The sequence below is a fragment of the Mustelus asterias genome, chromosome 25 (assembly GCF_964213995.1).
Source record: "Mustelus asterias chromosome 25, sMusAst1.hap1.1, whole genome shotgun sequence".
Lineage (NCBI taxonomy): Eukaryota > Metazoa > Chordata > Chondrichthyes > Carcharhiniformes > Triakidae > Mustelus > Mustelus asterias.
Window position 1 is genome coordinate 11,955,999 of NC_135825.1, and position 23,421 is coordinate 11,979,419.

The 23,421-nt window shown below is 46.2% G+C and overlaps 1 protein-coding gene across 1 annotated transcript in view; it reads right to left on the reverse strand.

Annotated features, from left to right (window-relative positions):
* Positions 1 to 8,774: 8,774 nt before the first annotated feature.
* Positions 8,775 to 23,421, reverse strand: part of LOC144511706 (uncharacterized) — a 47,533-nt gene continuing 32,886 nt past the window's right edge. The window contains exons 13-17 of the mRNA XM_078241932.1: positions 22,388 to 22,711; positions 19,948 to 20,026; positions 17,396 to 17,484; positions 11,096 to 11,148; positions 8,775 to 8,909 (exon numbers count right to left, since the gene is read on the reverse strand). Coding sequence (XP_078098058.1) covers positions 8,775 to 8,909; positions 11,096 to 11,148; positions 17,396 to 17,484; positions 19,948 to 20,026; positions 22,388 to 22,711 — 680 coding nt within the window. The remainder of the gene's footprint in view (positions 8,910 to 11,095; positions 11,149 to 17,395; positions 17,485 to 19,947; positions 20,027 to 22,387; positions 22,712 to 23,421) is intronic.

Here is a 23,421-nt window from a genome sequence, read left to right on the forward strand (position 1 = left end):
AGTGGCTGTCTCTCATAATAGGAAGGGCTCGGCGACAGGTGTGAGAGGGGAGGGGAGTGAGCAATTAGTGGAGGGGTCACCTGTGGTTGTCCCCCTCCAAAACAAGTATATTGTTTTGGATAGTGTGGAGGAGGATGACTCTCCAGGGGTAAGCCACAGTGACCAGGTCACTGGCACAGAGTCAGGCTCTGTGGCCCGGAAAGGAAAGAGAGGGGTGAGGAGAGCAATAGTGGTGGGGGATGCGTCGGTTAGAGGCACGGACAGGCGATTCTGTGGGTGCGAACGGGACTCCAGGATGGTAGTCTGCCTACCTGGTGCTGGGGTAATGGATGTCTCCGAGCGGATAGGAGGCATCTTAAAAGGGGAAGATAAAGAAACAGATGTCATTGTACACATTGGTGCAAATGACGTAGATAGGAAGAGCAGGGGGATCCTATGAGAGCAATTCAGGGAGTTGGGAAATAGGCTAAAATGTAGGGCCTCCAGGGTGGCCATCTCTGGGCTGCTCCCAATGCCTCGTGCCAGTGAGGCTAAGAATAGGGAGTTAGTACAATTGAATGCTTGGCTAAAGGACTGGTCCAGGAGGGAGGGCTTCATTTTCCTAGATCAATGGGAAGTTTTCAGGAGAGGATGGCACCTGTACAAGAAGGACGGGTCACAACTAAGTTGGAAGGGCATGAATATCATGGCTGGGAGTTTTGCTAGTGCAGTTCGGGGGGGTTTAAACTAGTATGGCAGGGGGGTGGGGATCAAAATATTAGGTCTACAAGTGTAGAGGCTGGGGACGAGCTTGGGGCTGGGACAAGGCTGGCAAAGAAGAAGAGCACTCTGGGGGAGGATGACCTCACTGGGCCTGGAGGTCTGGAGTGCTTATACTTCAATGCAAGGAGCGTAGCAGGTAAGACAGACGAACTTAGGGCCTTAATGCTCACGAGGAATTTGGATGTGGTTGCGGTGACAGAGACTTGGTTGAAAGCGGGACAGGACTGGCAGCTGAATATTCCGGGGTACAAGTGTTTTAGGCGAGACAGAGGAGGGGCCAAAAGAGGTGGGGGAGTAGCAGTATTAGTTGGAGAGCATATTACAGCGGTGCAGAGGGAGGACAATTCAGAGGGGTCGTGTAACGAGGCACTCTGGGTGGTGCTTAGAAACAGGAAGGGCGCAGTCACTATGTTGGGGGTATACTACAGGCCCCCCAACAGCCCAAGGGAAGTGGAAGAACGGATATGTCAGGAGATACTGGATAGGTGCAGGAAAAATAGGGTTGTTGTAGTGGGAGACTTCAATTTCCCTGGTATAGACTGGAAATCGCTGCGAGCTGGGACTCTGAATGGGGACGAGTTTGTAAAATCGTACAGGAGGGGTCTTTGGAACAATATGTAGATAGCCCGACTAGAGAGGGGGCTATACTGGACCTAGTACTGGGGAATGAGCCCGGTCAGGTCTTCAAAGTTTCGGTAGGGGAACATGTAGCAAATAGTGACCACAATTCTGTTAGCTTTAGGATAGTGATGGAAAAGGATGAGTGGTGTCCCAAGGGTAAGGTGTTGAATTGGGGGAAGGCTAACTTAAGTGGGATTAGGCATAAATTGGCAGCTCTTGATTGGGAGAGGCTGTTTGAGGGTAAATCCACATCTGGCATGTGGGAGTCTTTTAAGGAACAGTTGTTAGGGCTACAGGACAGGCATCTGCCTGTAAAAAAGGATAGGAAGGGTAGGATTCGAGAACCGTGGATAGCCAGGGAAATTGAGGGACTGGTCAAAAAGAAAGGAGAGGCGTATGTCAGGTCCAGGCACCTAAAAACAGAGGGAGCTCTGGAGGAGTACAAAGAAAGTAGGAAAGAACTCAAACGGGGAATTAGAAGGGCAAAAAGGGGTCACGAAATGTCCTTGGCAGACAGGATTAAGGAGAATCCCAAGGCATTTTATTCATACGTTAGGAACAGAAGGGTTGTCAGGGAAAAAATTGGACCTCTCAGGGACAAAAGTGGGGAATTATGCTTGGAGCCCAAAGAGGTAGGGGAGATCCTAAATGAATACTTTGCGTCGGTATTCACAAAGGAGAGGGATGTGTTGACTGGGAGTGTCTCGGAGGGGAGTGTTGAACCGTTGGAGAAAAATCTCCATTACAAGGGAGGAAGTGTTATGTTTGTTAGAGAATATAAAGACTGACAAATCCCCAGGGCCTGATGGAATCTATCCAAGGCTGCTCAGGGAGACGAGAGATGAAATCGCTGGGCCTCTGACGCAAATCTTTGTCTCGTCACTGGACACAGGTGAGGTCCCAGAGGATTGGAGGATAGCTAATGTGGTCCCGTTATTTAAGAAGGGTAGGAAGGATAACCCTGGTAATTAGAGGTTGGTGAGCTTGACGTCCGTGGTGGGGAAGTTGTTGGAGGAGATTCTTAGAGATAGGATGTATGCGCATTTAGAAAGGAATCAACTCATTAACGATAGTCAGCATGGTTTTGTGAGAGGGAGGTCATGCCTCACTAACCTGGTGGAGTTTTTTGAAGAAGTGACTAGAATGGTTGACGAGGGAAGGGCCGTGGATGTCGTCTATATGGACTTTAGTAAAGCGTTTGACAAAGTCCCTCATGGTAGGCTGGTGAAAAAGGTTGGATCTCATGGGATAAAGGGGGAGGTGGCAAGATGGGTGGAGAACTGGCTTGGTCACAGAAGACAGAGGGTGGTAGTGGAAGGGTCGTTTTCCAGCTGGAGGCATGTGACTAGTGGTGTTCCGCAGGGCTCTGTATTGGGACCTCTGCTGTTTGTGATTTATATAAACGATCTGGAAGAAGGTGTAACTGGGGTGATCAGTAAGTTTGCGGACAACACAAAATTGGCAGGACTTGCAGATAGTGAGGAGCATTGTCAGAGGCTACAGAAGGATATAGATAGGCTGGAAATTAGGGCAAAGAAATGGCAGATGGAGTTCAATCCTGATAAATGCGAAGTGATGCATTTTGGTAGAAATAATGTAGGGAGGAGCTATACGATAAATGGTAGAACCATAAAGGGTGTAGATACGCAGAGGGACCTGGGTGTGCAAGTCCACAGATCCTTGAAGGTGACGTCACAGGTGGAGAAGGTGGTGAAGAAGGTATATGGCATGCTTGCCTTTATAGGACGGGGCATAGAGTATAAAAGTTGGGGTCTGATGTTGCAGATGTATAGAACGTTGGTTCGGCCGCATTTGGAATACTGCGTCCAGTTCTGGTCGCCACACTACCAGAAAGACGTGGAGGCTTTGGAGAGAGTACAGAGGAGGTTTACCAGGATGTTGCCTGGTATGGAGGGGCTTGGTTATGAGGAGAGATTGGGTAAACTGGGGTTGTTCTCTCTGGAAAGACGGAGGATGAGGGGAGACTTAATAGAGGTGTATAAAATTATGAAAGGCATAGATAGGGTGAACGGTGGGAAGCTTTTCCCCAGGTCGGTGGTGACGTTCACGAGGGGTCATAGGTTCAAGGTGAAGGGGGGGAGGTTTAACACAGATATCAGAATGACATATTTTACACAGAGGGTGGTGGGGGCCTGGAATGCGCTGCCAGGCAAGGTGGTGGAGGCGGACACACTGGGAACGTTTAAGACTTATCTAGATAGCCATATCATAGAAATCATAGAAACCCTACAGTACAGAAAGAGGCCATTCGGCCCATCGAGTCTACACCGACCACAATCCCATCCAGGCCCTACCCCCATATCCCTACATATCTTACCCACTAATCCCTCTAACCTACGCATCTCAGGACACGAAGGGGCAATTTTAGCATGGCCAATCAACCTAACCCGCACATCTTTGGACTGTGGGAGGAAACCGGAGTACCCGAAGGAAACCCACGCAGACACGAGGAGAATGTGCAAACTCCACACAGACAGTGACCCAAGCCGGGAATCGAACCCAGGTCCCTGGAGCTGTGAAGCAGCAGTGCTAACCACTGTGCTACCGTGTCGCCCATATGAACGGAGTGGGAATGGAGGGATACAAAAGAATGGTCTAGTTTGGACCAGGGAGCAGCATGGGCTTGGAGGGCCGAAGGGCCTGTTCCTGTGCTGTATTGTTCTTTGTTCTTGTGGATGAATGTACTTTATCAGAGCTGCATGTTTCACACTGGGAGCTTTATTCTCGATTGTCTAGTTTCACATAGTGATCAAGCTGTTGGCTAAACAGCTTTGACTCTCAGCATTCTTCACTGTAACCTTTATTGATGTAGACGTTATCTCGGCCAGTTTGGTGTTCTGTCCAAAATTTATCTCTCCATCAACATTGCCAAGAAACAGATTATCTGGTGATTATGGGCGTGATTTTCCAGCCGCACTCGCCATGAAATCTGGAAAATCCCACCCTGAGGTCAACGGATCCTCCCATGGTCTGCCCCCCACCCGTTACTATTCCTGTGGCAGACGGAAGGAGAAAATTCACCAATTTTACTTTGCACTTTGTGGGATCTTGCAGTGCACAAATTGGCTACTGTGCTTCCTGCAGCAAATCTTCCAAAGTACATTACAGGCAGTAAGGTGCTTGGGGATGTTCTGAGGCGAAGGCACTGATAAATGCAAGCCATTTTTTCCAGTTGTTTAGTGAAGGGTTTTACAGTATTCACCGACACCGTTTGACAGCTCCACTGCGTATATGAGTGAAGGTGGAAGGACAAGTTGAGAAGATTGTTAAAGAAAAACACATTTCAGATCCTTGGGTTTATTGATAGAGGGACAGAGTTACAAAAGCAAAGAAGTTATGCTTCACCTTTATGAAGCATTGGTTAGTCATCCATTGTGTTCAGTTCTGGGCAGGTAAATGCACTTTCTAAATACAAGTTATTGTTGTAGTGCTTTGTTTGTTCTCATTATATTGACAAAGTTATAGTTGCTCATATTATCATTGCATTTTATTTGTTTGTAACATTTAGAGTATAACGTGCCGTGTATCAATCCTCATGAACATACAGATACAGTGAAACTGCAGTTTCAGTTTTAACAGATAAATGCTCAAATTGGACAGACATTTAAAATGGTTGAATGAGAATCTCAGACTAAAACAAGTTGTATCTGTTTGAAAAAAAAACTCTGTGATGACAGTGAGTAAAGCTACACGCACTTAGAAACAACAGCAAGAATTTGAATAGTATTACATGAGAAATACTACACAGAAACAGGCCATTCAGTCCATCTATTTTTATAATCCACAGGAGCCCACTCCCAATCTATCAACAGGCTGGGATTGGTGTCTATAATTCTGCTTCCTCATTCTAATCAGGAGATTGTTGTGAAGCACCCCGAGGAAACCCACGCAGACACGGGGAGAACGTGCAGTCTCCACACAGACAGTGACCCAAGCCCAGAATCGAACCCGGGTCCTTGGCGCTGAGGCAGCAGTGCTAACCACTGTGCCACTGTGCACCCTCACCTTTCTGTTTCCTTTTCTCTCACAAAATCACCTCCTCCACTCTTAAAAGCATCAAAACTATTTGCCTCAGTCTCTTGTGGTAGAAAGCTCCACAGTCTATCATCATTCTCTGAGTAATGTTATTGCTCCTTATTCCCTTGTCGGATGTATTGGTAACTATCTTGTGTTAATCGCCTCCCAAAAATGGGAGTATTTTCTTTGCAGGTACCTAATCCAACCGATTCAGCATTTTAAAGACCCCTGTCATGTCTCCACTAAATCTTCCCTTTTCTGATGAAAACTACCCTACCTGTCCAATATTTCCCTGTGGCTGCACCATCCCCATTCTAAAACATCCTTGTCAATCTTTTTTTGTACTTTCTCCAGTGTTTCTTTGTCATTTTTACAGTCCGGACACCAGAGTTGTGCAAGGTGCTGTAAGTGCAGTCTAACTAAGGTTGTACATAACCTGGCTCCTTTTGAATTTGATCCCACTAGAATGAAATCTCAATGCTTTGTCAACACTTGAATTTTTTTACTGACCAGTTGTATGGCTTCTAATTATTTGTTAACCTGTATCTCTAGATTTTCTTGCCCTTCTAACTCATTTCAGAAGATTATTGTCTAAGGTAGAGATTGTTTATTATTTCAAAGTGCATCATCTTGCATTTATCTGGAGGAAATTTTATTTGTTACTTACCTGCCCAGTCTGCAAGTTTTCTAATCGATTTCTGTATTATGTTATACTCTGCCTCAGTGACAGCCACACACTCAATTTTGGCAGAACTTGCACATTTTCATAGGGTTACTTATTCCCAAGTCCAATTATTTATGTACATCATAATTAACAGTGATTTCCGTCCTGATTCTTGTGGGATATCACTTTCTATCTTCTTCCAATCTGAATAACTGTTCTTTTCTCAATTCCCCCCACTCTCTGATTTTTATTTTTTTCACCAATTTGCTGTCTTTTCAGCTTTTAGTTGAAAGGCAGTGGCGTTGTGGTATTGTCCCTGGACTAGTAATCCAGAGACCCTTATCCTAAAAACATGACCCCGAGTTCTGGATTCCCTCACCAATGAGAACATTCTTTCCGAATCTACCCTGTCTCACCCTGTTGGAATTTTATAAGTTTCTATGAGATTCCCTCTCACTCTTCTAAACTCCAATGAATATAATCCTAACGGACTTCGCGTCTCCTCATCCAACAGGAGTCAGCCTGGTAAACCTTTGTTGTACTCTCTCTATCACAAGCGCATCCTTCCTCAGATAAGGAAACCAGCACTGCACACAATGCTCCAGGTGTGGCCGCACCAACGCCCTAGACAATTGCAGCAAAGCATTCACATTCCGAGATTCAAATCCTCTTGCTTTGAAGGCCAACATACCATTTGCCTTCTTTACTGCCTGCTGTACCTACGCGCTCACTTTCAGTGACTGATGCACGAGGACACCAAGGTAGTGCTGAGTATCCGCCTCTCTCAATTTACACCCATGTGAATAATAAGCTGCCTTCCTGTTATAATCCAGGTCAGAAACTCCAAGGTATTTTATGAGGTCGGCTTGGACAATAAGTTTTGGATTTGAATTTGGCGAGTGTAACATGAGATGTTTCACTTCAAGTATGATTCAAATGACTCCCTCAGGAGCTTTTATTAAACAAAGTTTATTTAAGAATACAGTTAACACATAAAAAGAAAATTAGCAAAAGCTTTTACCAATTACAAACAAGAAAAAATAAACAACCATGATATTGTATCAATCTTAACAATTAAATGCACTGTTCTAATACAACAAACTCCTTCAAAACATGCACCTGCCACAAGTTTAGCACAGAAAATGACAATGCTCACTTGATGCTGGAACTTAGTCCTTTGGTTGGATTCTGCAACTTTCTTGACACAGCACGGGCAAGCTTGAAGCAAGAACAGCTTCTCAAAACACGAGGGAGAGACAGAGAGAGAGAGAGAGAGAACGCTGCAGCCAGTCTGAAGTAAAACACCTTCTCACCCAAGACTGAAGGTGAATCCTTGGATTTCTCTGTGGAGGAACCATTTGACTTTTACTTGTCAATCAATCTTCCCACAACACTTCAAAAGATCGTAAAATGCCAGAAAATGAATTAGACCCAGAGTAAAAATGAACAAAACCTCATTTAACCAACTTACACAGCAATAAAAGGACTTCTAAGCAGGCAGCTGGTGCCACAACAAAAACAAAAGGCCGGCTCGCAAACTGCAGAGAACGTGATTTTTAAAAAAAACATTTCTTAAAGGTTCTGGAGTGTCACATTTCTATGATTGTTGCTGAAGTGGATAACCTCAAATTTATCTGCATTATGCTGCATCTGCCATGCCTGTCTAATTACGCTGAAGCATCTCTGCATCCTCCTCACAGCTTACCCTCCCACCCAACATTGAATCATTTGCACACTTGGAGATAATATATTTAGTTCCCTCTTCCAAATCGTTAATATATAACATGAATAGTTGCGATTCTCACACAGATGCTTGCGGTACCCCACTAATCACTGCCTGCCAATTGGAAAAACACCCAATTATGCCAACTGTTTGTTTCTGATCTGCTAACCAGCTTTCTATCCATCACAAGACACGACCCTCAATCCCATGTGCCTTAACTTTACACAGTAGTCAGCTATGTGAGACCTTGCCGAAACCCTTCTGAAAGTCGAAATAAACCACATCGACCAGTTCTCCTTTGTCAACTCTATTAGTTCCACCCTCAAAGAATTCCAATGGATTCGTCAAGTATGATTTCCACTTTGTAAATCCATGCTGACTTTGTCTAATTATACCACTGCCTTCCAAATACTGAGCTGTGAAATACTGAGCTGTGAAATGGACTCCAGCAATTTCCCCAGCACTGACATTAGGCTCAGTAGCCTATAGTTCGCTGTTTTCCCTCTACCTTCCCTTTTGTGGGCTTGCATTAGTTACCCTCCAATCTGTAGGAACCAGTCCAGAGTCCAACTAATTTTGGGAAATGTCCACCAATGGATCTATTATTTCCAGGGAATCCAAACCAGGAGCTCATTGTTAACTGATGAAATATGACAATAAAACCAAATTGGCAGCAGCAGTAAAACTGGAGGGAACAACTCAGAGAGCACAGACGTATTGACAAAATAAGTTTGTGGACAGTTCATCGCGGATGAAGATTAATTGCAAAATAGGAAGGAACAATATTCATCACATGCTCTACATGAATACTTTTCTTAATGAGTTATGTTAGTATATATTGCCATTTCAGATTCATCACAGTTTGTGTGTTGTTCTTTGGGAGCTATCATTGAACCTTGACACATCCTCATTGTTAAACGAGTGCCTCGACCTCTCACCTCTTCAGGCTGACAATTTCTTTTGAATCTACAGTGTTGCATATGTGACTCCATCCTCATTGTTAATGAACCGGACAATTTGCTTGCTGCGTGTTTCTGCTGAGTTCCCTCGATTGCGCTTTACACTGGCATACACAATGCTCTCTTCTACAACTGCCAATTGCTGCAATATAAAAAATAAAGATCCAATTTATTTCCACTTAACTTGAATGGTGATTTGTGGAGAAATCGATTTCTAGATCATTGCAAATCAGTTTACAAGTGATCACAACATGAGATAATCTATCTCCAGCGGTGAAACACATCATTTGTCCCAACTCCACATAAACCTGTCCAGTTTATCTCATCAAAATAACATTCAAATCCTTTCCTTCCCATGTGCTTATCCAGCTTCTGTTTGAATGTATTTCAGCTGTTTGCCGCAACTGTTCCCTGTGGTGGAAAATTCCACATTCTGAACACTCTGGGTAAAGATGTTTCTCTTGAATTTGCTGTTAGATTCACCTTTTTGATTCACACATGGGATGTGGGTGTCGCTGGCTGGGCCAACATTTGTTGCCCATCTCTAATTGAACTGAATGGCTTGCTCGGCCATTTCACGGAGCATTTATGAGTCACATGTAGGCCAGGCCAGGTACGGGCAGCGGATTTCCTAAGGGAAATGTCCCGCAAGGACATTAGTGAACCAAATAGGTTTTTACAACAATCTACAATAGTTTCACGACTTTTAATTCCAGATTTTTATTGAGTTCTGCTTTGGTGGGATTTGGACCCAGATCCCCAGAGGATGATCCTGGGTCTTTGGATTACTAGCCCAGTGACAATATCACGACACCACTACCTGTTATTAATGACTATCCACTATTTATGGCCACTGGTTTTGGTCTTGCCTGCAAGTGGAAACATCTTTGTTATCTCTACCTAAATCTTGAAGATCTCAAACAGATCGTTAATTAAAGAGAGGCCCAGCTTGCTGAATCTCGCCTTAAGTTTTTAATTTTCCAAGGCAAAATGTGATATGGCATTTTGCTGCCATCTAGCGAAATTATACTTCGCACCCTCGACAGACCAGATGAAGATTTTGGGGTTTTAAATCGGCCTTTATTCACCCTTTAGCGAGGAAGTCTGCCTCCCACAAGGTGGCGTACTGGTACATGGCATGCACCATTCTATCTTTGTGTATCTTACATATAATTCTCATACACCAATCACAAGTCAACATTTGTTCAGAACTCATTGATATCCAATTACAGCGAATAGTTCTGACATTTATGTCAGGTAAATCTAGTTAACCAGTTATAGCCTCTATATGCTTGTCTAATTATAATGATTAATTACTAACAAGGTTTGCCTACATGGTTACACCAACCAAACATCCACGCCTGCTGTTATGGCTTGTGATTATCAGAGTTCTCCCCCTCTGTCTCTTGGGCAGCTTGTGTGTGCTGCCCATCTGTAAGTGTGGGAGCTGCACTGAAACATCTTCACAGCAGTTTCCCAGTGAACCTGTAATTAATTCACAGGGGAACACTACTGCATTCAATGATGCTAATCCCTTCAGAATGATAGCATCTTTCATATTCCTATCTCACAGTAGAACCAGCAGCGATCCTAAATTAGAATTAGCTACATCCATATTTAACACAAAGAAGTACATTTATTTGGAGCCTTCAACATAGTAAAATGCCCCAAGACAGAAACTAAACCAAGGAAGGAGATATTAGTGAAGGTGACCAAAATCTATCAAAGGCTTAAGGCAGACATTTTAAGGAATGCCATAAAGGGATAATGAAGTGATGAATTAGACAGAGAGGATTCCAGAGCTTAGGGACACGATGGGTGAAGTTACAGCAAAGCCAACGCTCATCACACAACAGATGGACTTGTTAGCGTTTGATAGCATTTTCTTATTCTGAAGTTTTGTTCTGTTTTGGCAGTAATACCTGAGACATTACAGGAATATACGAGAGTGTAAACTGAAAAATGTCATCAAATCCAAAGTTGGGATGCAATAATTAACGAGGTCTCATTTCTGACGGTAAAGCCAAGGTCTATCTCCCTTTATGCATTTCCAATTAGATTAAAGATTGGAGCCAATCCAAGGTGCAGTTCAGTAAAACAGCATCAATACATTTAAGGCAAATCTACAGAAGCAAATGTGAGTGAAAGGAACAGAAGCTTATGCTAGTCGGGTTAGATAAAGAGGGATGGGAGGAGGCTTGTGTTGAGCATCAAATCCAGCATGGACTAGTTGGCCTGAATGGCCTATTTCAGTCCTGTCAATTCTATATCATCCAGGTTTGAAAATTTCCAGACATCAGTCAGAGAATTCATACTTCATCTCCTCACCTGATTGTCAATAAGATTATCGTTATCTCTTCCATGGCTTATGTCATTTGTATCTGAAAAATGAAAATGTTAACATTGAAAAGGCTTTAATTGGAATGTTAGATATGCTTAGAATGTCTCAACTGAACATGTGTTGCAGGGTACATGGCCCCACATTGATTAGCATTGAAAGAAAGGCAAATGGGTTGTTATCATTTGCTGCAGAGGGGTTTGTGTATAAAATGGGGAATTGGTGAGGCCACACCTGGAGTGCAGTTTGTAGGTTTTGGCTCGAGGTAGGACATACCCACCCTCGGTTCACAGCGTTAATTCCCGATACGGGAAATTGTGTTATGAGGAAAGATTGAGTCGACCAGGTGTAATAATTCGAGGAGACTCGATGTGGTAAGTTACAAACTAAAGGATTTATTGATTGAGAAGAACTCAATACAATGAAGGGTTTAACAGCACAACGATACAGGCCTACTCCTAACAATGTCCTGGCTTCAACAATAGCCTCCAGCCCCCGGGCTGCATGCCCTCACTCCCGATAGGCTCCCTATAGGCTGGTGCACTTGCACTCTATTGGTTACGGCCCAGTCACATGGCCCCTGAAGGATTACGCAATAAAGGGGCAATGGTACCACACCAAGCCGATATTCTCTGCTGTTCAGCAGGATGAGCGATGATCACATTGAAAAAAAAAATCTTAATTGACTTCACAGGGCAGATATTGAGAAAATGTTTCCACTGACTGGAGAATCTAGAACACAGAGTCCATAAGACCATAAGATATAGGAGCAGAATTAGTCCATTCAGCCGATCGAATCTGCTCCACCATTCAATCATGGCTGATAAGTTTCTCAACCCCATTCTACCGACTTTTCTCCACAACCTTTGATCCCCTTCCCAATTAAGAATCTATCTATCTCTGCCTTAAATCTGTCACAGTCTCAGAGCACAGTGTGGGCCCATTTACTGAGATTGGGCGAGATTACAGAAAGTTCTGTATCTTTGGAATTCTCCATCGCAGAGAGCTGTGAATGCTCCACCATTGAGTGCACTCAAGTCAGACATGGATAGATTTTTGGGAGCTTGGGGAACTAGGCTGTGTGGTGAACCATCGTTGGTTACCACTGTGGGGTTATTCTAATGTTGCTGTTGGGCTAGGGTGTTCACACTGTGGGGTTGTTATAATGTTGTTGTTGGGCTAGGGTGTTTACACTGTGGGATTAATACACCTGTGGTGGATGCTGTTGTGGCACATCCCGGTCGGGCCCCGCCTCCTGGGAGAGGTATAAGACCCTCTGCTCGGGCGGGACCCCTCCAGTCTGGAATGGTGTACTCGTGTTTAAATAGTTCCATTGTTAGACAATAAAAGCCTTCAATCACTGAAGCCTTGTGTCTCGTGCTCGATTGTCGCGCATCAATTTTATTGTCTAACACGAAACTCTCGACAGAAAGGAGAGTATGGAACAAATGCTAAAGCCAGAGCGTCTGACGCTGGATCCACATGCGGTCGGCGCCTCTAACACCTTCGACCACTGGCTGAAGTGTTTCGAGGACTACCTGGCAGCCTCTGCAGCAGTCACTACGGATAACGACAGACTCCAGGTCCTCCATGCGAGAGTAAGCGACACTGTCTACCTCGCGATTCGTGCGGCCACCACTTACCCGAGGGCCCTCGAGCTTTTGAAAAAGCGATACACGAGACCTCCCAACGAGATCCACGCTCGTTACCTCCTCGCTACACGACGTCGGCAGTCGGGCGAAACCATGGAGGACTACGCCAATGAGCTCTTGCAGCTTGCCAGGGGCTGCGACTGCAAAGCTGTGTCGGCTGAGCAGTACATGTACGACCTCGCCCGAGATGCGTTTGTGGCAGGGGTAGGGTCTTCGTACATCCGGCTCAAGCTGTTGGAGAAGGGGAATCTCAACCTGACCCAAGCTATGGAGATGGCTGAAATGCTGGAGGCGGCGTCGAAAAGCTTGGCCCTGTATCCGGAGGACCACGTGGAGACAACGTGGCAGGAGCAATCACAAATCCCTCCTCGCCCCACGGGCTCGCGCTCCCATATCGACCCGACGACGGCGGCAGCCCCAGGCGGCCCGCGGTGCTATTTTTGCGGAGGAGCCAAGCATCCACGGCAACAGTGTCCTGCTAAAACGGTGGTCTGCAATCAATGCGGTAAAAAGGGGCACTACGCGAAAGTCTGCAGATCGAAGCCCAAGAACGGCAGTGCAGCCTGTGACCCTCCAGAACGGAGATCATCTCCATCGGCGTCGCAGTACCCACGAGGTCCGTCCACGTGCGAGCCCAGGACGACGCCATTGTGGCTGGCGGAGGAGGAGGATGACCACCAGGAGTCGCTACGCTTGGCGCCCTCAACCATGTGCGATTCATGGGGGCGGCCATCTTGGTCGACGACGACCAGGAGCGACCAGCAGGGGTCCTCAGCATCAACCTCGGCTGCCTGCAGTGACGTCCAAGGGCCAACGGTGGCATCGATCACCCTGGACCAGGCTAAGCACCACAGGCTTGACTGTTCAATGATGAACATTAAGGTAAATGGTCGTACTGTTTATTGTCTGTTTGACAGTGGGAGCACCGAGAGTTTTATTCACCCTGACACTGCAAAGAGGTGTGGACTCCGGGTTCTTCCTGCCAAACAGACAATTTCTATGGCATCACGGTCCCGGTCTGTACCGATCCAAGGACGTTGTGTGGTAACTCTGAAAGTGCAGGGCACAATTTACGAGCGATACAGGCTCCTTGTGTTGCCGCATCTTTGCGCGCCAATTCTCCTCGGACTAAACTTTATGGTCCACATGAAGAGTGTGATCCTACAGTACGGTGGGCCACTCCCTTCGCTAACAGTAGGGGATCAGCCGCAGCCTCCAAATTGTCCAAAGCGCCCCGCATGCAATCTTTCCACACTAAAGATCACCACACCCTCTTTATTTAAGAATCTGGTACCAGGCTGCAAGCCCATCGCTACTAAAAGTAGGCGTTACAGTGCTGAAGACCGGATCTTCATCAGATCTGAGGTTCAGCGACTCCTCAAAGAAGGGATCATACAGTCTAGCGTTAGTCCGTGGAGAGCACAGGTCGTGGTGGTTAAGAGCGGGAACAAACCCCGGATGGTCATCGACTACAGTCAGACCATTAATCGTTATACGCAGCTGGATGCGTATCCTCTACCACGCATATCTGATATGGTCAATCAGATTGCGCAGTACCGGGTGTTCTCCACCATAGACCTTAAGTCCGCCTACCACCAACTCCCCATCCGCCCAGAGGACCGACATTACACGGCTTTTGAGGCGGATGGTCGTCTGTATCAGTTTCTTAGGGTTCAATTTGGTGTCACCAATGGGGTCTCGGTCTTCCAGCGTGCTATGGACCGAATGGTGGACCAGAACGGGCTGCGGGCTACCTTCCCGTACCTGGATAATGTCACCATCTGCGGCCATGACCAGCAGGACCATGACACAAATCTCCAGAACTTTTTGCGCACTGCATCTCGCCTGAATCTGACCTACAACAGGGAGAAGTGTGTATTCCGTACGCGCCGGTTAGCCATCCTGGGATACGTAGTGGAAAACGGGGTCATTGGCCCTGATCCCGACCGTATGGTGCCCCCTTACTGAACTTCCTTTGCCCGCTAGCGCAAAAGCACTGAGGAGATGCCTCGGCTTCTTCTCCTATTATGCGCAGTGGGTCCCCAATTACGCGGACAAAGCCCGTCCGCTTATTAAGTCCACGACTTTTCCACTCACGCCAGAGGCCCATTTGGCCTTCAAGGCATTGAAAAGCGACATTGCGAAAGCCACGATGCACGCGGTGGATGAATCCATCCCTTTTCAGGTGGAAAGCGATGCATCTGATTTCGCCCTGGCCGCCACACTAAACCAGGCAGGCAGGCCCGTCGCGTTTTTCTCCCGCACACTTCAAGGTCCCGAAATTCGGCATTCAGCGGTGGAAAAGGAGGCCCAGGCTATTGTGGAGGCCGTCAGACACTGGCGCCATTACCTGGCGGGGAAGCGGTTCACCCTGATCATGGACCAGAGGTCCGTGGCGTTTATGTTCAATAATACGCAGAGGGGCAAGATCAAGAATGACAAGATCTTGCGGTGGAGAATTGAGCTCTCCACCTATAATTACGATATTATGTATCGTCCAGGGAAACTCAATGAGCCCTCGGATGCCCTCTCGCGCGGAACATGCGCTACTATGCAGGAGGACCGCTTGAATGCCCTCCATAATGACCTGTGCCATCCTGGGGTCACTCGGCTCTACCACTTCATCAAAGCCCGCAACCTGCCCTACTCGGTGGAGGATGTCAGGTCAGTAACAAGAAGGTGTCGGATTTGCGCGGAATGCAAACCGCACTTTTACCGACCTGACCGGGCACAATTGGTCAAGGCCACTCGCCCCTTCGAGAGGCTGAGTGTGGATTTTAAGGGCCCCCTTCCCTCAACGGACCGGAACGTGCACTTTCTTAACATCATAGATGAGTACTCCTGGTTCCCGTTTGTTGTCCCCTGTGCGGACACGTCGACTGCCACGGTGATCAAGGCATTCCATGATCTTTTTACCCTGTTCGGGTACCCCTGCTATATACATAGCGACAGGGGCTCGTCGTTCATGAGTAACGACTTGAGGCAATTCCTGCTCTCATATGGGATTGCCTCTAGTAGAACCACGAGTTACAACCCTAGGGGCAACGGACAGGTGGAGAGAGAGAATGCTACAGTCTGGAAGGCTGTCCTATTGGCGCTGAAGTCCAAAGGCCTTCCAGTCTCCCATTGGCAGGAGGTCCTCCCAAATGCGCTTCACTCCATTCGCTCCCTCCTGTGTACGGCAACCAATGCTACTCCCCATGAGAGGATGTTCTCATTCCCTCGGAAGTCGTCCTCGGGGATATCTTTACCAGCCTGGTTGACGTACCCAGGACCCGTCCTTCTGCGGCGACATGTAAGGGCCCGCAAGTCCGACCCCTTGGTCGAGCCGGTCCACCTCCTCCACGCCAACCCTCAGTATGCCTATGTGGCATATCCTGACGGGCAAGAGGACACAGTCTCGATCCGAGACCTGGCGCCCGCAGGGGACGTAGCAACTCCTGTCGCTCCCATACCCCCAGTCACGAATCCCCTATCGCTTATTTCTCCCCCGGACGTGGCGCGGTCAGCACCGGGACCAGTGCATAACAGTTATACTCCCATGTACAGCTTGCCTGAGACTCAGAGATCGGCGCCACCACAGAAGGTACCGGGATCCCCTGCACCGCCGCTTCACCAGGGTCAACCGGCCCGTGAGTCATCGAGGGGACAGCCGGACGCTGTTTTGGAGAGAACGCCACCGCAAGCACCTGCTCCGGTGTCACAACCGGTATTGAGGAGGTCACAACGACGGTGCGGTCCTCCAGACCGTCTGGACTTGTAAATTTTTTGTATATATGTAGTCTGTTTTCGCACCCCGCCGGCCTTTGTTTTCAAAGGAGGGGTGAATGTGGTGAACCATCGTTGGTTACCACTGTGGGGTTATTCTAATGTTGCTGTTGGGCTAGGGTGTTTACACTGTGGGATTAATACACCTGTGGTGGATGCTGTTGTGGCACATCCCGGTCGGGCCCCGCCTCCTGGGAGAGGTATAAGACCCTCTGCTCGGGCGGGACCCCTCCAGTCTGGAATGGTGTACTCGTGTTTAAATAGTTCCATTGTTAGACAATAAAAGCCTTCAATCACTGAAGCCTTGTGTCTCGTGCTCGATTGTCGCGCATCAGGCTGTCACACTGAAAGATCACTGAAAGATTTCCCTCACGTAGCTAAGCAAAGAAATGACTTGGGGCGGAACTTTCCCATCCCATCCACATTGTGAATCGTAGCGGGTGGGACAGAGAATTTCTCAGACCATTTAAAAGGTCCGTTGACCTGAGACAGGAACTTCCAATCTTGGGGTGTACACAGCCAAAACAATCCCGCCCTTGGTCTTAAACAGATCTTCATGATCCTATTGAATGGTGGAGCAGACTCGATGGGCTGAATGGCCTACTCCTGTTCCTATTTCTTATTGACTTATGGTCTCTATCATTCCAAACCCATGTTAGTTTCACTTCCTCCAGAGTTCACAGGGTTATTTGTTGTTTCCGAACAACAGCAACAACTTCAATATTCTTCCATGTTGAATACATCTCTATTAGAATGTGCAGGATACCAGAATCAGAGATGTTTGTTGATTGCAGCAAATTAGGTTCTCTTTATATTCTTCAGAAAATGATTGTAATATAACAAAATGATTTGGGGGAAACAGAAACTCACCCTTGTCGATTCGCCTCCGGTACAAAAGTAGAGAAACAGCGAACACCACAAGAATGGCCCCCAGCACCCCGAGCACAATGTAAATCAGACTGTGACACAGAGAATAGGAAATGAGCAGTGTTGGACTTTACAATCATAGAAAGTTTACAGCACAGAAAGTGACCACTTGGTCCATCATGTCTGTTGTGTCTAAAAACCGGCCCCCCAGTGCAGTCCCATTCTCCAGCATTGTGTCCATTGCCCTGCAGATTATCCAGACATCTCTGAAATGAGTTGAGTGTTTCTGCCTCTACCACCCTTTCAGAAATCTGCAGCCCTCTGGGTGAAAACACTTTTCCTCATCTCTCCTCCCATCTTTCTACCAATTTCTTTAAATTTATGCTCCCGAGTCACTGACCTCTCTGCTAAAGTAAACTGGTCCTTCCCGCCCACTCTATCTGGGCTGCTTTTAATGTTGTCCATCTCAATCAATTCTCCCCTAAACCAAGGACAACAACCCCAGCCGACCAATGTTTTCTTCTTGGCTGCAATTTTCCAGTCCTGGCAACATCCCTGTAAGTCTCCTCTCTGATACATCCTTTCTGTCATGAGGTGACCAGAACTGCTCACAGTGCTCAAGTTATGGCCTAACTCATATTTTATATAGTTCCAGCATAACCTTTCTGACCTGAAATTCCATACCTTGGCTAATGAATGAAAGGATTCCATGTGCCTTCTTAACCACCTTATCGACCTGTCCTGCTACCTTCAAGGACCTCTGGGCATTCACTCCTAGGATTTTCACTTCCTCTATATCCCCCAGTATCCTCCCATTTATTGTCTAACCATTTGCTTTGTTTGACCTGCTCAAATGCATCACCTCACCCTTCTCTGAGTTGAATTCCATTTGCCACTTTTCTGCCCACCTGACCAGTCCATTGATATCTTCCTGCAGCCGATAGCAATCCTCCTCGCTATCTACTGCATTGGTAATTTTCATTACATTACATCTAAATCATGAATATATGCCAGAGAAAGCAGGGGACCGAGCACTGAGCATTGGAAACAGCCTTCCAGTCACAAAAACAGCCATCAACAATCATCCTTTGTTTCCTGCCACAATTGATTCTTGGCCATTTGTTCAAGGAAGTGGGTTTTGAAATTATACATTCATGACCTTTGGATGGTCTAAAGAATTTTACAATCTGGGAAGTATTTTTAGACAATCACCACTGTTGTGATATGGGAGATGTGGAAGCCAATTTGCTCACAGCAAAATCTCAGAAACAGCAATGAACTTTGACCAGATCAATATTGGCCATTTCTTCAGAGATCTCCTTGTCGGCTTTCTCTGTAGATAAGAAGTGACCTGCTGCGTATTTCCAGCAGCTTTTTCATCATTTTGATGTTTAGTTGGTATTTTTTCCTCATTGCCATTGTAACCTCCGCATTAACACAGCAGCCTGAGCACGCACCCTAATGACATCACATCAAATCAACCCTTTTTAAAACTCGCACCTTCATTATGAAGCGAACACAACAACATCCCGCCAAGGTTTCTGATCTGAGAGTTATTGAAAAATGATGCCCAGTCTCCCGGATCGTCAGAGACTGGACATATGACCCAAGATGTGTGTCAGAACCCTGCAGATGACGCAACATGATGACCTCCATGGGAATTGCCTGGGACGTTGGAACTTCCAACGGACAACTCTGCTGTACCCTGAGTCCCTCTGTGAAAATCTTCAGCTCTGGGTAAGAGTCAGACACTTCAAACAATTCCATGGGGCTTAACTGGATAGTTACCCAGGAAATGTTAGACTGAAAGAATCAAGTTTAATTCCTGGGTAATCACAGAACTGACCCCCGAATAATCACACTGACCCCCTGGAGTCCCCCCAATCCTCTGATGAACCCCCTGACACACCAACTATCACCCCACACCCCGACTATCCCATCTGACCTTGTGACGACGCCACAACCTGAGCCAATCCGATTACTCTCACAGACTACTCTTTGCACCCACCACTAGCTTACCCAAGGTCCAAATCAGATTAGCCCCCAAACCAGGCTACCCCTGCCAATCTGACCCGATTACCATCCTATTCATCTACCACCTCATCAACCTCCTACCACACCCAACTGCCACCCTCCACATCTACCACCTCACCTATCTGCAACCCTACCCATCTCACACACCTATGACCTCCCACAACTGTCTTCTCACCCACCTACCACCATTGCCTCCTACTACCAACACATCGATACACCTGTCTCCCGATCCATCGTTCACCCGACCCACCTGTGGTCCTACTGAGTTGCGATGGAATTCTCCGAGGGACGCTGCGCTCCACAGTTCTGGAGAATCTGGACTTGGAAGATCAGGCAAGAAATGTGGAGCTGAGTCGAGGGTGGAAAGCTTCAAGCGGAGTGGCAATCCAACAATGATTGCTGCTCTGTGACTGGCCCAGGACAATAAATTACATCCATTCTCACGCCAAAGTTGTTAAAGAGGATTTAATCACTCACACAGAAGCCATGTCATTTAAACACTAACAATAAAAACAGCGTACCTTTCAGCAGGTTTGGAGTTTGGAATTGACGAATGCATTGACGATACCGTTAAAACTTCACAAGAATTTTCAGGTCCGACTGAAAGAAGGAAACAACATTCAGATCAGCCTCATTTTCATTGTCGTGAACCGAGAGAGTCACATTGTCAAATGGCACTTCGACCTGAGGGAGAACCACGTTGAGGGAGCACCTCTTCTTGGGATGTGGTTATTGCTGTTTAGGTCAGCAATTATTGCCCATCCCTAATTGCCCTGTGAAGATGTTCATGAGATGCCTCTTGAACCGCTGCAGTCCACGTGGTGTAGGTACACCCACAGTGCAGTGAGGGAGGGAGCACCCATCGTGTCTATGCCAGTCAAACACAATTGTCTTTCCAGCACGTGGCCCATAGCTTTGTGTGCCTTGGCATCACGAGTGCACATCAAAATATTTCTTAAATGTTATGAGGGTCTCTGAGACACCAGGAAAATTTGCCTATTCCTCTTGGAAGAGGGCCATGTAATCATTTACATTTAGCTCAAAGGACGTGTGGATCAGCAGTTCAACCAGACAATAGCACCGTCAACAGCAGAGCGCAATCTCCGTGCTGTACAGTGATATCAACCCCTTTCTCGGAAGGAGAATTTGAACTCACAACCCATTGGTTTCAGAAATCAGGCTGCGACCAACTGAGCCCCTTCTGACACTGACATATTTGAATATTAAACATTCAAACTGGTTAAAGTCCTCATTAATTCAGGACTATCGTTAGTGTTTATGTTAACACTGAGTAATTCAGTGTTTAGAACATGGAATTCTGAGATTTTGAGCAGCATTTTGTGATGATAGAATTTTTCGGCAAAGAAGGAAATTTGGTCCATTGCCCTCCATCGCTATGAAAGAATTTGCCATTTAGAATCAGAGAATCCATGCAGCGCACAAGGAGGCCATTTGGCCCATCGAGTCTACAACGACACTCCCATTGTCGTGTCTTTTCCCCAAATCCTCCTAAATGTCTGCTCCTTTTTAGCTTCCCTTGTGAAAGCTGTTATTTATTCTGTTTCTCACACAATCCATATCTTAATAATCATTTGCATCAATAAAATTCTCCCAATTTCTCCCGCTGTCCATGTTGTGATGATCTTAACTGTATTCTCTCCAGTATTCACTCACTTACTCCTGGAAATAATTCGTCTCAATTTATCTTATCAAAGCCTCTAATAATTTTGAATAGATTTAGCAGATCATTTCCTTCTATTCTAATGATTCTTTGCCGGTGTTAGCTGTTGGTAGCACTCTTGTGTCTGCAGCCACAAGGTTCTGTGTTCTCGCCCTACTCTTGGACTCAAAAATCAAAGCTGACACTCCTGTGCAGTACTGAGGAAGTGCTGCACTGTTGGAGGTGCTGCCTTTCGGATGGCTGTTGAACTGAGTCCCCAATCTGCCTGCTCTATGGGCAGCATGGTGGCACAGTGGTTAGCACTGCTGCCTCACAGCGCCAGAGACCCGGGTTCAAATCTGGCCTCGGGTGACTGGCTGTGTGGAGTTTGCACATTCTCCCCGTGTCTGCGTGGGTTTCCTCCGGGCACTCTGGTTTCCTCCCACAGTCCAAAGATGTGCGGATTAGGTGGATTGGCCAAGCTAAATTGCCCCTCAGTGTCAGGGGGAACTAGCTGGGGTAAATGCATGGGATTATGGGGATAAGGCCTGGGTGGGATTGACGTTGGCGGAGACTCGATGCGTCAAATGGTCTCCTTCTGCACTGTAAGATTCTATGGATTCTATGAATCTATGGATGTATAAGATCGATGGCACTCGATCTCCTGAAGAAAAAACAGAAGCGTTATCCCAAAATCACCCGGTGATCCTTATCCCTCAATCAAAAACATGTTATCAGTTCATTATTTTGATCTTGCAGTGTGTAAATTGGCTGCTGTGTTTGGTTCCTGCCTGACAACAGTGACAGGGCTTCAAAAAGCATTTCATTGGTTGGAAAGTGCTTCGAGAAGTCAGGTGACTGTGAAAGTAAATGTAAGACATTCTTTCATTTTGTAAGTGAGACCTCTTAAGATGCTATCATTTCACATCAACTCTTCAACTCTCGGGCCTTACCATTCATCCTAAAGCAAGAGTCATCAGCTAAAGATTGTTATTCACAATTTGATCTCCAAGAAATGGGAACAGGAATGGTTAATGGAGACCTTGTCAGTCAAGTTCTATTTAATATTAATGGGATTACTGCAAAATTTACACATGTTTGGGGAATATTTTACGATCCTGATATTTTCGATCAATATTTTAATCAGTAAGTTTGTTCCGAGTGGTTGAGGGACAAAGCAGAGTGAATTTTTGTCAGTTGCAGTCATTCAGAGAGACATTAGGAAGCGAACCAGCAACCAGTATAGACAAACATCAATAAATATTTCACTGACCACATCGTATGTTTACACTATCACTTACCAACGTTGTTGATCTGTGTCACATAACTGCAATTCTCCCCTAATCCGTTGATCACTGAAATGTTAAACATTTCACTGGATTTTTCTCCCTGGTTATTTGAGGCTGTGCAGTAATATTGATGATGTTGCTGTGTGAAGGATTGACAATGTAGATCCAGTTTATTGGTGTCAGAGATCTTTGAATCTTCGGACGGGGTCTTTTCATACCATGTGTACTGAATGGGAAGTGATCCCTGGACAGACTCACAGGAGGCGGACACTGAGCCCCCAGAACATGAGGCATTTGGTGGTGATAGAAATTTAAGTTCAGGAACAGACACAGGTTCTGTGGGAAAAAGACAATCATTCATGGATTTTCACAGTAACCTCATTGCAGTGTGAATGGAAGCCTACTTGTGACACTAATTTAAAAAAGCTTTAACTTTAAACTTTAAAATTTTAAACATAAGAATTACCAAAAAATTAAATAATTTCATATTACCAATATTTCAACACCTCACCCAGGGTGTGAGGAGGAAGGGGAAGTGTTAGAGAGAGAGAGAGATGGCAGTGGGAACTTGCCGAATGCAGGTAGTATCTCTTGATTGCTGACATGGACAGCAGATATTCATGATCGCAGATTAGTTCGTAACAAGCATTGGAGTGTGACCTGAGATAGTATCGAGTGATCCACCCCTGCTGCCAGTTGGAATAGGGAATTTGGCGCTCAGCCAAATCTCCATTCACAGCAGCGGGACTGGATAATTCCAGCTGCGGACGAGTTCGGTGAAATTTGGCCATTGTTTGTATTTGTATTTAACATTTAACAGTAAGTAACATTTAACATTTAAGTGTGAATACTGTTTCAATTTGAGGGTGGGGTTTTATGGCCTCGAATAAGCGAGACTGTAAAATCCCGGCCAAGGTCAACAGACATTTCCGTTGTCTGCCCCACACCCGCTCCGATACCATGGCGGGCGAGGCAGTAAAATTCTGACGTAAGTACCATCCAAAGGACATGAGCTGGGAGATAGAAGCTATCCACTGGCAGCAACT